The 13,331-nt window shown below is 42.3% G+C and overlaps 1 protein-coding gene across 1 annotated transcript in view; it reads left to right on the top strand.

The window, feature by feature from the left end:
* Nucleotides 1-2,282, top strand: part of LOC109310639 (transcription factor Maf-like) — a 10,540-nt gene extending 8,258 nt beyond the window's left edge. The window contains exon 2 of the mRNA XM_019535928.1: nt 2,221-2,282. Within this exon, the coding sequence (XP_019391473.1) occupies nt 2,221-2,254 (34 nt within the window). The 3' untranslated portion in view covers nt 2,255-2,282. The remainder of the gene's footprint in view (nt 1-2,220) is intronic.
* The last annotated feature ends 11,049 nt before the right edge of the window (nt 2,283-13,331 follow it).

Raw genomic sequence — 13,331 nt, 5'->3', positions numbered from 1 at the left:
GAGGTACGTGCCGCTGCCCGCGCCCGCCTCCCTCCTCGGCCCAGCTCCGCCGGACAGGCCGCGCGGCAGAGCGAGGCCCTCCAGTCTCCCGCCCGAGACACCCTCCCGGGGATACCCCCCCTCCGCAAAGTAAGGACCTGCCTCAGCGAGCCCCCCTGCCCCCTAGATGTAGTTTAGTGCCCCCCCAGGCGCGGTAACGCGGGCGCACGGGTTTTGTGGGTGACGTTTACTGCGCAGTGGCCTGGTGCTACGAGGCAGCGCTGTTGGCCTGGTTTTGCTGCCCCGCGGTGTTATTAGGCGCATCTCCACGAGACGCTTCGTGCGCAGTGTCCAGCCTGTTTCGGCGGTTTTGCCAGGGGGGAGGAACGGGTCCCCGTTGCGGGCGGGGGAATGCGATGCCCTTGGGTAGGAGGTCCGGACAAGGTCTCGCAACCCCACGTTGGTGGCAGGCCAGCCTGCGCGCGGTCTTCAGACTGCCTCTATTTTACAAATAGCACCTTAGAGGAGAGGGAAGGGATTTGCTGGTAACTCCCATGCACCAACTTTCTCAATCCCCCCCCCCCCCAAAAAAAAGCTGTATCTGTCAGACTCGCTGAATTCATACCCTCTGCTTCATACCTCTGCCCCCCACCTTAGCGCTCTCTTTGTGGGAATATTGCCTTGTGTTAACAATGACCTTCATAGTCAAATAAACCTGTTAAATGAATGGGTGCACCTTGCCTGGGAAAGAGGTGCTTGCTCTCTTTTTTTCCTTTTAGAGACCAGCTGTGGTTTCGAGAAGGGGTAGCCTCATCAAAGGCTGCGCGAGACAACAGCAGGCTGACTACAACATTTATTTATTTTTATTTTTGGGGGAGTGCTTTTCAGGTGTGAGCATTGAATACCTCTGCCTCCCCACTGAATGCATTAATAACAGGATGGATTCACCCATTGGCATAAAAGGAGAGGTCATGGTGAGGAAAATGACACCAAAGGTCTAAAAGAGTCCTTTGGTTTGAGAGATCCTGGGCAGAACGCCAAATATTACATTTAAAAAGGCACTGTCCCTTTTCTCCAAAACTATCGAGAGAGGTTCACCGGGATGATTAGCAAGGCAGACGCGCTGGCTTGAAAAGCCATCGTCGGACACACTGCGCTGCTGCGAGCGTGTTTGTGCATGCCTGCGTATGCGAGTCTGTATTGAAACATTTCCAAATAGGAATGATCTAATGTAAAATTTCCCACTACAAGGAAACATTGTTTTAAGTGGCATGCATGAAAATATTTAAATATGCCATGCTGTTCAATTAGATGTCAAAAGGGCTCTGTACATTGCGGAGGAGTAATTTCGTTGGCACAAAATGTACAGCTGACTCTTTCTAAAGCTGTACAGCTGTTTTGCAAGCAAATGCCAAATCAACCTATAGACTGCCTTGCTTTTTTCAATTAAAATATATCAGACATGCAGTTTCTCTTTGCTCTGGCATGCGATGTGACAAAAAGTAGATGTATCTGCAGATACAGTTCTTGCAGAAGATTTGCTGTATGTGTAAGTACATAGAGAGTGCATCTATTGTAAGAGAAAGCTGGATGGAGCGACACAACAACATATCCGTATTTAAGCAGCGTAGATTGACTCGCTGGTTTATCTCACTTATTGTCCAAAGACTCATTGCAACTGTGTGGAATTTTTTTTTAAATTAGATTTTAAATACATTCTGACAATCTGAACCTGTACGTTGTGAGTAACCGCAGGGAGAAATGACAGCTCTGCTTTTGTTATTAAACTCCTGTCTGGAAAATAATGGACTATGTACAGAACTTGATAATTATTTTGCCCATTACATTAGCCCAGCTAATAAGCAAGATTTTTTAAACTGTATTATTGAAAGCTAAGTATTTCCAATTATTATAGTTTGATATTTGCTCTTGAGACAAAAACGGTGTTTTGTTTTAATAAGACCTTTTCCTACCACTAAGATCCTCCTGCTATTAATTTTGTATAACGTCCAGTGTGGGGGAGGAAGGGGGGAAGCTATATTCTGCTTAAAAAAACCCAAAAAACTTTTCCTTAAGTTCATCAGCAGTAAAATGCTGTTCCTCAATATTGCTCAAGACCTTCAAAAATTAAATTTGCATCCAATGCAGACAATGCTGCTCTGTACAAAACACACATTTGATGGTATTTTTAAGTGCTTTCTTAGTAACGGTGTGTTTATTTTAATATATTTACTAAATTAGGTACCCGAGAGAATCTTCTACATCGGTGATGTGAAAATCCCTGTTGCCTGAGGTCAAAAAAGGTACATTTTGATTTTCATTTGCATATTTGGGGAGAAGTGTGCTTTCTTTCTCTTGCTTTCTGTCTCTCTATCTCTGTCTCTGTTACTACTAACATGAAGCTTAAGCTAATACCTATGGCATTTGGTGAGAATATTCCAGTTTACTTCCCTGGCTTTTGCATTGGGCATCCATTCAGATGTGCGAAAGAATATGTCATGGGTGTCTGTTTAACTCTCGTTTACCAGCAGGTCTCCTGCTCATCATAATTCTTATTTTATCCCTTGCAAATGTGTTTTCTTTTTGCCTTCAAATGTGATCATGTAGATGCCAGCTGTGGAGGTTAAGAGTGAATCTTCCCGAAGATCTGTCTCAAATCGTGATGAACATAATGGGGCTTTGTGTCAGTTTATATCCGTACCCGGAATTTCCAATAGAATCTAATGCATAGATGGCTTCTGGCTTCCTCTCAATATTCACATTCATCCCGCATTTACAAAATATACAACACTAATGAAAATAGCGGAGATAACATTTTTACTCACTTTGCCCCCCTTCCAATCCGGATAGATGATCCACTTATTAACTGAAGCAAGTCTATGGGATCTGTTTGTTTAGGACGGGGGTTGGGTTGTTTTTTTCCCAGGGATTCAAATATATTAAGTAATTTTGAAATAGACATTTTGGTCACAGTTATCCCTGTATTAATTTAATTTTGGAATCTCTAGTTTTAATTGAGATGATGGACCACTGCATTTACATCAGCAAAGAAATAGTGTTAAAATGGAGCAATGTTTGGTTCCATTAGGTAATGTAACTAAGATTTTAATTTAAAATTGTGCTCTCTGAGTAGGAGCAGGACATGATCATAATGCCCTTAAACAAGTTGCACAAGAGCCTGGCTGGGTATTGAACTGGAGGATTGGGTCCTGGGAAATTTTGGGGGCTGATTCCTCCCTCATGTACATGGGTTACACAGAGGTGTAATTTTACGGAGGTCAGGGGAACTACTCCTGCTTTGCACTGGCACAGAAGAGAATTGAGCCCTCGCTCCATTCGGGGCCCTTCAAAGCAGCTATCATGTTATGTGTTCAGAAAGCATATCTGGATTCGGCTTTAATAAGGATTCACATTCAAACTATTATCCCTGTGCAGGTTCAATATGTTTTCCATCAGCTCACTGCTAGCACAAGTGCTTGACTTCTAAATACTCAGCAAGCGATCCTTGCTAATTCTTTCCCAGTATTTAGAGACACTTCAAAATTGAAGCTTTTGATCTAATTCACATTTGCAATAACAGGACACGTTACGTCTGGGAAAGCTTCTTTCCTTCCCATACTTTATGGTAACCCAGGTGGGACTTGTTGAAAAAACAAACAAACAGTGGCTGGTTCTGTTACTTTTAAGCAAACAGATACTGGGTCTTGGAAGAGTTAACAAACTTTTATGGCAAGGTTCAGATTGTACTGACCCCTATGGTAATATTTCATCTAAGGTTACTGTTGGGAGAGAAATCAAATTTCAGCTACAAACATGATTGACAGGTGAAAGCAAGAAAGAGAAAGACATCTGGTCAGATGGGGAATTTGGGAAGGAGAAGGACAATTTGGGGAAGTTTCTTTGTGATATTAGGAATAATAAGCTTATATATGAAAACTCCAATACTTTACATTCTCTGGAGGTTCACTTAGATTATTCTCAGAAAGTAAGTTTGGTTAAGGGAATTTTTGGACTGTAGTAGTGGTCAGTGGCGCTCTTGCTAACTTGATTTCTTTGAAAGACTTATGTTATTTCTGGCATATTTTTAGCATTTCAGGCAATTAATTTTATGCACGTGACTAGAATCTAATAGCTGTCAGTTAAGAAGCAGTCACTATAATGTCTCTTTTGGGCCAATGCCATCTCGATGATGGGCCAAAGAAACTCTTGCTGTAATTCTACGCATTTGATCCTGGGGAAGTCATTGGGAGTTTTCCAGAGCAAGCATGTTCTGAATATATGTTGCTGTATTACTAATGAAATGAATGGGTATCTCATAAAACATCATCCTGAGTACACTGTGGCATTTTATGAGATAAATATTAAGTCCAAAGGGTTGTTTTATTGGCTTTAATTCGCATGCCAAACTCCTTCTGATATTAGTAGGTAGCTTGCAGGCTGAAGGGTGGCCTTGGACCCCAACTGGTCTTTTTACCTGTAGGGTTTTCTGTTTCCTTATATATGGGGCTGTAAAGTTTCTGCTTCTAACATTTGGGACTCTACAATAAGAAACAAAAATGCCACACAGAGGGCCAAATTATACCCACTGACCTGTCCAAGATTCTTATGGACATCGGTGGGGTTTGAGCGCTTGAAAGTACATATTGAAAGACCTGTGCCCAGAAGCTTGCAAAGAACAATTTTTCCAATTATTCAGTTGGCCTAATAAAAGATATCACATTTACCCAAGTAACCTCATCTGCCTATGCCCTTAGACCAGCACAGCTACAACCAGCACCCCTGAAAGTAAGGGGTCAACACAAGGTCAACTGCAAGAAATTAATTTTTTAGACACTTTATAAAATTGTCAGAACATTTTTTCCCCTAACAAAATAAAGATGAGGGTTTTTTTTGTTGGGGTGTTTTGAAGACTGCTTGAGAAAACTTTGGAAGGATTAAGTGGCTGTTGAACAGAAAAGGGGGACATATCCTCTCGTTTGGAGTGCAGATGGACAACATGCAGTTTATATCAGGTGCAATTCTGGCCCAGCTCCCACTGGCTTCATGGGATGGGCCTTGTGCATAGTGGCTCATTTACATGGGAGTTATCCTGGCATAAGACACAGGGTGAATTTACACAACTGTGGTTATGCTGGTATACTTCCCGAGTTAGATGTTCTGATTCTCAACCGAGGATGACTTTTCCAGATCAACCAACAAAAGGGAACAATCTCTTTTTACCCCAGAGTGTGTTTGTCTACCTGTGGTAGACTGGTATTTTCACCACTTAATTTTCCCATGTGGACAAGCCCTAAAGCTACGAAGAAAATAAGGAGCAGTACAGGCCACAGATCTCTTTCTTTTTACTTTTGCAGTTCACTTTTTAAAGTGTTTTTTTCATACATGGAGGGTGCATCTACATGTGCATATTAATGTGACACAATACATTCTAGCACATATATTTCAACATCTACACATGTGGTGCTGCACAGTAAAAATCTTTACAGCGGGATAGTACTTGTATTTAAAAGTATTTACCCTGCTGTGGAGTTTATTCGTTTATTCCAGCCTAATATGAGTGCACATGTAGATGCTGAGATGTTTACTGTGAAGCTAATTAGGCAACCCCACAGTAAACATCTCATGTAGACATGCCCAGAACGTCTTAAAATGCACGTCCATTACCTTTTTCTTTTCCCTTGCTCTTCTCTCCACCCAGCCAGCCAGCCAGCCACATAGAGCAAAAGAAATCTGTTTGCATAAGAATCTGCTCTGTATTCCTGTCCACTTTTAGTCCACAGGGAAATCAGGTTGTTTGTTATGACGTCATCTGTCTTTACATGGCAACAGCCTGTGATGTCAGACACCAGTTTAAGATTTCAGTTCAGGCAGATGTAGCTTGACCTTACTGGCAGATTGTTTTCCTCTTTCTGTCCTGTTCCCCCTCCTCACCTGGGGCCATATATTTGCTATAATGGAAAGAGAATATGGGCCATAAATAATCAGCCAAAACTCTGTATGCAAGAATGAGTTCTCTTTATATTTTCCCTAGTACATTAGTAACTTTTCAATTTGACTATATTTTACTAAATTCTGCATTATCCATACAACTTTCACGAAAGCTCATCGGCCAAATTCCCATTGAAGACAATAGCAGTCATGTATATACGTACATATTTATGTTAGGCCAAACGGGAATGCTTTGTTTCCAAAGGAAGTTATTTTGTTACATTAGCCAAGAAAGGGTAGAAAAAAACACCACATACCATTTATAGGATGTTGTACAGATGATCCCCCTGGGCAAAAAAAAAAAAAAAAAAAAAGGATCTTCCAGTATTTCGAAAGTTTACAGTTTCATTAAGTGTGAAAATTTATTGTCCCATCTCGTCCATATTAATCTGACAAGAGAGTGAAAACATCTTGTGTTAGATGCAAAAAAGTAGGTTGATGCCCTGATTTGGCAGCCCTTACTCAGGTAAAACTCCTATCAAAGTCCTATAATTAGTTTTGTCTGATTATGGAATTAAGCCCTAAACCACCTTTGTCTGGGTGTGACTGAAGCTGCTGTTAACTGCAATATAACTTTTTAATTAAAGTGCTAGCAGATAAGATCTTTTCTTTGGGTTTTGCAACTTTTGGCAATTGCCAGTGATCCACCCGTTTTCACAGTACAGTTTATTTTATATTGATCAGAAACTGATTGATGTAATGCTGCCCGTTTGAAGGGTATTCCTCACGCTTCCATGTAGGGACAGTGCTTGGACGAAGAGACGGAAAGACAGGACTATTGAGTTCTAGTCTGATGCTAGTGATTTGCTGTGTGACCTTGATCAAGTTGCCTGGTTTCTGGTTCAGCAAAGTGTTTAAGCCTGCATCTAGCTTGCTGCCCAAGTAGGTAGCATCGTTGCTTCATCTAGAGTTGAGATGCCTTTGATGGCTCAATGCCTCTGTTTTACACGATGCTAACATGAGGTTAATCATTCTTACCTTCTAAAGACTTTGCGAGAATTAAGAAACATGTGTAGGGCTCTTTGATGCTGTCTAATGCACGATGATCTATACAGATAGCTGCCAATTCTGTTTGCCTTGTGTCATTATTTCATCTCTTTGGGTGAAATTCATGCCCGGACAGCAAGCCGGAGCGCAGCCTTTCCTTCTGTGAAGTTCCACAGACGTTCTCAAAATAGCACCGCTGTAGCATTTGTGCAGGTCCTCGGAGGTGAATTCCACCCTCTGAGTATAAAGGAAAGTTCGGGTGAAGATCTCTGAGCAGGCCACAAATAGCTGGGACTTTTTCTGAAAGACAGATTGAAAACACAAACAAAATGAGACAAAGCCCCAAGCTATTTTTTTTTTTAATCATCCAGAATATAATGTGACTCATTACCTGAAGCAAAATGATGTGTCCTTGAAAACCTTTCAACATGGGTTCACTTGAGAACACACATACACGTGCGCATGCACGCCCCTGCCACAGCTCACCGGGGCCGAGCTACTTTTATCCTTTCCCTCCAGTCTCAGTGCCATTATATTAATTCCCCAAATTTATGCCAGATTGCTGCATTGGTGGCAGAGCTTGTATTTTCTTCTACCAAAAATTCCTGTCATTTCCCTCCCACCTTTCCCCCCAGCTCTGTAATGGATTCTTCAGCTATAAATTTGCTAACCATAAAGATTTTGCTTGAAATGTTTTAAAAATGCCATGGGAAAAAAAACAAACAAACCACCTTCGAACAACACGCTGTGCCACTCTCTCAAGCATTGCACCTCTCCAGGAAAGATAATAAAGATATTAGCACTCATATAATTTCAGATAGGGAATGAAACCAGACATGAAAGTAACACTAGCTCCAGCTGTTGAGTGGGAATCAAACTAGCTATGGGAATTACAGGTACTGTCACTGGAGACGGCCTGACTTCTGAGAAATGACCTCAGGTGTAGAAGCTTGCTGTGGCCCCTTGCAGATATTAACACCTAATTAACAATCTGCAAGAGCATCCTACATCTTAATCACCAGTGAGGTGAGAATGACAATCAAAAGGAGGAGAAGGAGAAGGGAAATGGTAATTTTTCCTCTGCATGCATCATCTAATAACCATGGTTATTCAGATGCAGCTAAATGCGATTTCCTTTTAGTCTTTTCAGTCTATTGGAAGGCACAGTAAGTTCATTTGCTAGCAGGTAGGCAGTGGAGGTGAGAATTGAATTGATCTGAGATATTCTGAAAAATTGACCCCCAGGTTATTCATGGTTTAAATTGGGAAGTAAGGCTGAGTTTAGTTCTTTTCCTTCCTCCTCTTCCTCCTCTTTTTTGCTTCCAGACAAGTTATCTCACACTGCTTAATTATTTAAACATACTCTGATGCCAGGGTACCTTGTTCTCTCAAAGTTAATCAAAATAAAGACTCCTTTTGTTCATGGTGATTGGTAATTAAATAGCTGGTTTCGTGTTATGCTGTGGTATTGTACAGAGTTATTGACATCCAGGAGCTGATTCCCCAGCCCTCTAAGCATGTGAGCAGTCCCATTGAAGTCACTGAGATTAAGCCCTGGTCTGCACGAAGGAAATTTGCTTTACTTGTCACACTAAAGCAGTGAAGTTCCCTTGGTACAAATGCCTACCAGAAACCTTCTGCATTTGCACAAAGCAAAGGTCTCCCAGCAAGCCAGTAAGTCCTGAAGTTTGCTGATTCACACGGCGCTGAAGGCTGCAGGATTGGGCCCTTAAGCATGCTGCTTTTCCGTTGTTGTTTTTATGGTCTGTTTAGTGTTAGGAAGGTAAAGACCAAGCAGAAACATGTCTTAGAAATCAGCAGTAATCTGTTGGAGAATAGAAGCTTGCCCCTGCAAACCCGTGTTTCTGAGTGCCCCTAAGCTTGACGGGACGACTTGTCTGTATAAGGGCTGCCTGCAGGCCGGATGCCTAAAACTCAGTATATGAAATAACAAGCAAGATGGGGAAGATGCTATGTGCCAGTTCTTCCTGTGCATTTACTGCATTTTTTTCTCCTTCTGTTTCCATCAGGAACAGTGGGAAATTTGGATGGAAACAGCCCTCACTTCCATAGCTCAAATTGAATACAAGCAGCCAAAGTTATGCGGTCTCATTAAGCCTGTTGTAAATGGGTAGGAACAGAACTGGAATCGCTTTAATTCCTCTAGAGTTACACCGGTGTAATTCGGGGCACAATTTGGGACAGTTAGTAAGTAGAAAGCAAGCTAGAAACGACGAGGCAGATCTGCCTGGTTACACAAGGTTGGTCTGGAATAACTCCAGTTAAATTAGTTGAGGGTATTCTAGATTTCCACCAGAAAGGCAGAATCTGGTCTGGTATTAAAACAATAACCTATTTTTTCAGGGACATGTATCCCACCCCCTGAAAAAGAAAAGCTTTTTTATTTAAAGCATCATATTGTACTCTTAGAAAGGCCAGTGAGAGGAAAGGGAGGAGAGGCATATTTGTGCATAATACAGACCTCCTCCGACATTTGATCTGCAGACAGGACCCACATGTTTCTAGGCTCAAGGGGACTTCTGTGTTTGTATTGCTTGGCCCCAAATACTATTCTAATAGGTGGAAAACAGCATGTTGAATACCTGATTACTTTAACCAGCCAGCTCCCAGAGAAGCAACTACATCGCATCTCCTAGCCCAGTGGGGCTCAAAGTATGGCCCACGGAGTGGGGGGCTTCTTATGGGCTAGATGACATAGTCCCACCTGGGGCCAGCCCACAGCCAGGCTAAGCGTGCCGGGTAGGACCCCAAGTCCTAGACCTAGTGGACTGGGTTGGATACAGCACACAGGGGCATCTGCGGGCTCCATTTAGCGTGTGGGGCTGGCCCCCCATGCCAGATTTGTCCCACAGACTTCCTGGGTCCAACTCATAAGGCTGAAAGGTGGAGCAAGGTTGACCAATGCTGCCATAGCCTTTCTTCTTTCAGGTCATCTCCAGGTTTCCTATTGTACCCCAGTCCAGCCCACCTTCTGGCTCTCTCTTCCTACCTCGGCCTTACGCTGAAAAAAAGAACCTAGCATCCCACGTCTTTTCTGCTTAAAAAAAAGAAAAGAAAAGAAAAAAAAATCAAAAAAGAAGGGATTAACGGCAGGACTGTAATGTCAGCTGTACCAGATCAAAGGCTAGAAACATAAAAGTCAAAATCTTTATTTCACAGTTTGCGTCAGTGATGCTTTTTTCTGTTGTGATTCCTGATGCTTTGCCTAAAAGGTTGTGCTTGCTCCTCGAAAGCATTTGTCCCCTACAGACAAATATTCAGATGAATGCAATTCGTCAGCAGTCAGCAAGCCCTGAGCCCGTGCCTGCCTGCCGCACACCCCCAGATCTCGCACTCTCTCCCAAAGGAGCCTCGGGTGCGTGAAGAGTGCAGGATCGGGCCCTCAGGTGGTCGTTTTTGAGTTGGAGACTCGTTTTGGCTCGTGCACTAGTTGGGGTGGAAGCAGCTCCGTTTGTTTGGTCAGGGAGTGGGAGATTTCGCATACTCACCCAGCGCTGACAGTTTCTGCAGAGGCGGGGAAAAATGCTAGGCTTCGAGGGGAGCAAAAAAGCTAAAAGGAGATTTTGAGGTTGGCTTGGTTGTGGGTTTTTTTTCCTGCTCTGTTTCACATTCCTTTCTCCTTGTTTCTCACCCTCCTCACATCCTCTGTGATCTGAATCTGGTTCATAAGACAGAGAGTTTTTACCCAAGTAAACCTGGCAGAAGTGGTCCCTAGCCCCAATAGTAACCTGTGTTTCCTTCTCCCATCAAGGTTCAGTCTAAAACTCTGAAAGTTTCCCTTTTTTTTTTCTTTTTCTTTTTTTGTCTCTAGATGCCTCAGGTTTTTACTTCCCTGAGTTACAGGAGCAGATAAAGTGCTGAGTCTGACTTTGGGCTCCCTCCCGCCAAGCCGTTTGCAACATTAAGGAGGACGGTGGATTGTCGTGCTTTTATTTATTTATTTCTGTCTGCTGACACTTGTCAAATGTTCAGTCTAGCAGAGGATGGTTACGAGGGTGCGACCCCCTGTGTGTAGCCAACAGGAGTCATTTAGAGCCCTCGGTACAGCTCAGCTACTTGGTGAATGTGTCACTTCACTATTTCTTTAACATTTAATTGGGATCAGGCCGTTGCCGGTCTCCAAATTTTTGTCTCTTCAGGCCACAGTAAAGCCACTTATAATTTATAATCAAAGTTTGGTATCGTTAAACTAAACTGTAAAACCGACTTCAGGGTTTCAGTCGTAAAATAAATATATGATAAATATTGCAGTGGGGCTTGGATAGCACAGCTAACAACGGCACAGTGCATACTTATATATATATTGTTCCAGAGGTAAGGAAGATCTAAATAATAGATTGCTGGGATGCGTTCCTCGTTTTGTACCATCCAGAGCAAAGATGGATTTAGAGCTGTGGCAGTTATTTTAAATATAAAACAAAGCGTTAATTTCTTAAACTCATTTATGCACCCCTATTATTTTTATGTCTTTATTTATATTATTCTGTACCATGGAGCAAAACAGCATTCACCCTGGATTTTTCTGTCTGTTGACGGTAGCACTCCTTTGCTTAGATTTTTTTTCTAACAAGGCAGCTCATTTAGAAAGAAATGTTTATGTGAAGTGCTTGTCAGTTGGCATTTTTACTGGTGCGCTAACCCAAAGGTAAAATATAAAGGCACGTCTTTTCCTTGCTGGCTTGTTGCTACGAGAAGGGTTCCTCCCTTGTTAGCTTGATAAATAATTTTACTAGCGGGAATCTGCTGAATTTTTATGCTTGCTGTCTATTTTCTGCTTGCTGCAAATAAATTCCAGCGCTCGGAGGGCACTAAAACTCCAAACACATGGTATTTTCCCATTTTGTTGCTGGTTGCCTAAAATATTTATTTCATCTTGTGTTTTTAATTAAAAACTTAAAAGAAAAGGAAGGGTGGGGGGGAATAACATGTTTCACAGTCATTTCCAAATGATGGCTTTTAGTTCCGTGCTTTTGTTTGCTTGCACTTGCTGTAGCGTCTTGACTTTAAATAATGCGTTATCACAGGTAACCTAAATACGTAGCCTTAAATCACTCATCACTTCAAGTACATAATGGTTTTCAAATTAAGGGCAAGAATTATTTATTGGCAAGATCAGCCATTTAAAGCTTTCTTGCCGGATTTTTATGCAACTTTTAGTTTCCCAACTTGAGAGCAGGAAAGCCCATTTTATTTGTGAAATAAATATTGTGGGTCTGCCAGGGTATGCCCCAAACAGGGTTTATAATGCACGGCAGGTGCTGAAATGGAGGTGAAATCAATTAGGATTTGTTTTTGTTTTGTGTTGTTTTAAATCACAATTTTAGCTAAAATCCAGCCAACTGTGTGTCTCTAATTTTTAGATGCATGCATTGCTAGTATTTGGCACTGGACACTTATAGTGCCTCAGTTCTGCAGTGCTATCTAGTGTTTTGGCCATTTGGTTTTCTGGGGATTTAATCTACTGGGGTGATGGACTTATGGAAGCTGGCCTCGGTCTCAAATTTGGGATGTTTTGGCAAAATCAGTGATTCTGTGGAGGAAAATGAAGTGTTGAAGAGGGGAAAGATCAATGAGAATGGATGTAACTTTCATAAAAGAGCCATTTTTAGTAAGCAGAATAATTATGCTTAAAAATAGAGAGGTTATTTAGATCTGCCTCGGGTCAGCTTTCAGTTCCACGACCCTGATGCACGCTGATGACAGAGGAGCTAATCAACTTCTTGCTAGTGCCAAGAAATCCCTGTGGACTCTACAAGCGGTCTCTTCCGATCATGTTCACAGGCAGGCAAATTCAGTACTGCTCAGTCACACATCTGTGCAGTTTAGAGGCAGCACAGGTAAAGGTCCTTGGGACACAGGCTTGCTGAGATTAGATGGAAAGAAAAAATATGTTTTTGCATCCTTCTGGACTTTGGAGGAAACATGGAGAATCCACCGATGATCCTTCCTGTACCAGTAAGGGACTTATAGCATACATACAGACGCTTTCACAGTGAGGGCATTGCTCAGGCCAGTATTGTACTGACCCAAAGGTATCCTCTGTGGCGGTCCATTTGATTCATGAGGCTGGGTCTCAGTCCAGTTCTGGTACACAAGCATCTGGGTAACAAACCATCGTACTACCAATGAGGAGCCCCAAATGGGTACCAGCCTTAATGGAGAAGGTGCGAATTGGCTCCGTTCTCCCACAGCAAATAACAGCAGTTCATTTGTATTGTACTGTAGTCCCTAGGAACAGGACCCCTGTGTTAGGTGCTGTACAGAAATGCAAAGATGGTCCAATTCAGTGTTCATGTGCATCTATGCAGCAGTTCAAGGGACCCTTGTATTGTTGTGCTGGTGCCACCTGGCTTTCT

The sequence above is a fragment of the Crocodylus porosus genome, unplaced genomic scaffold (assembly GCF_001723895.1).
Source record: "Crocodylus porosus isolate Cpor-Errol unplaced genomic scaffold, CroPor_comp1, whole genome shotgun sequence".
Taxonomy (NCBI): Eukaryota; Metazoa; Chordata; order Crocodylia; family Crocodylidae; genus Crocodylus; species Crocodylus porosus.
This window is presented reverse-complemented; position numbering and strand designations above follow the sequence as displayed.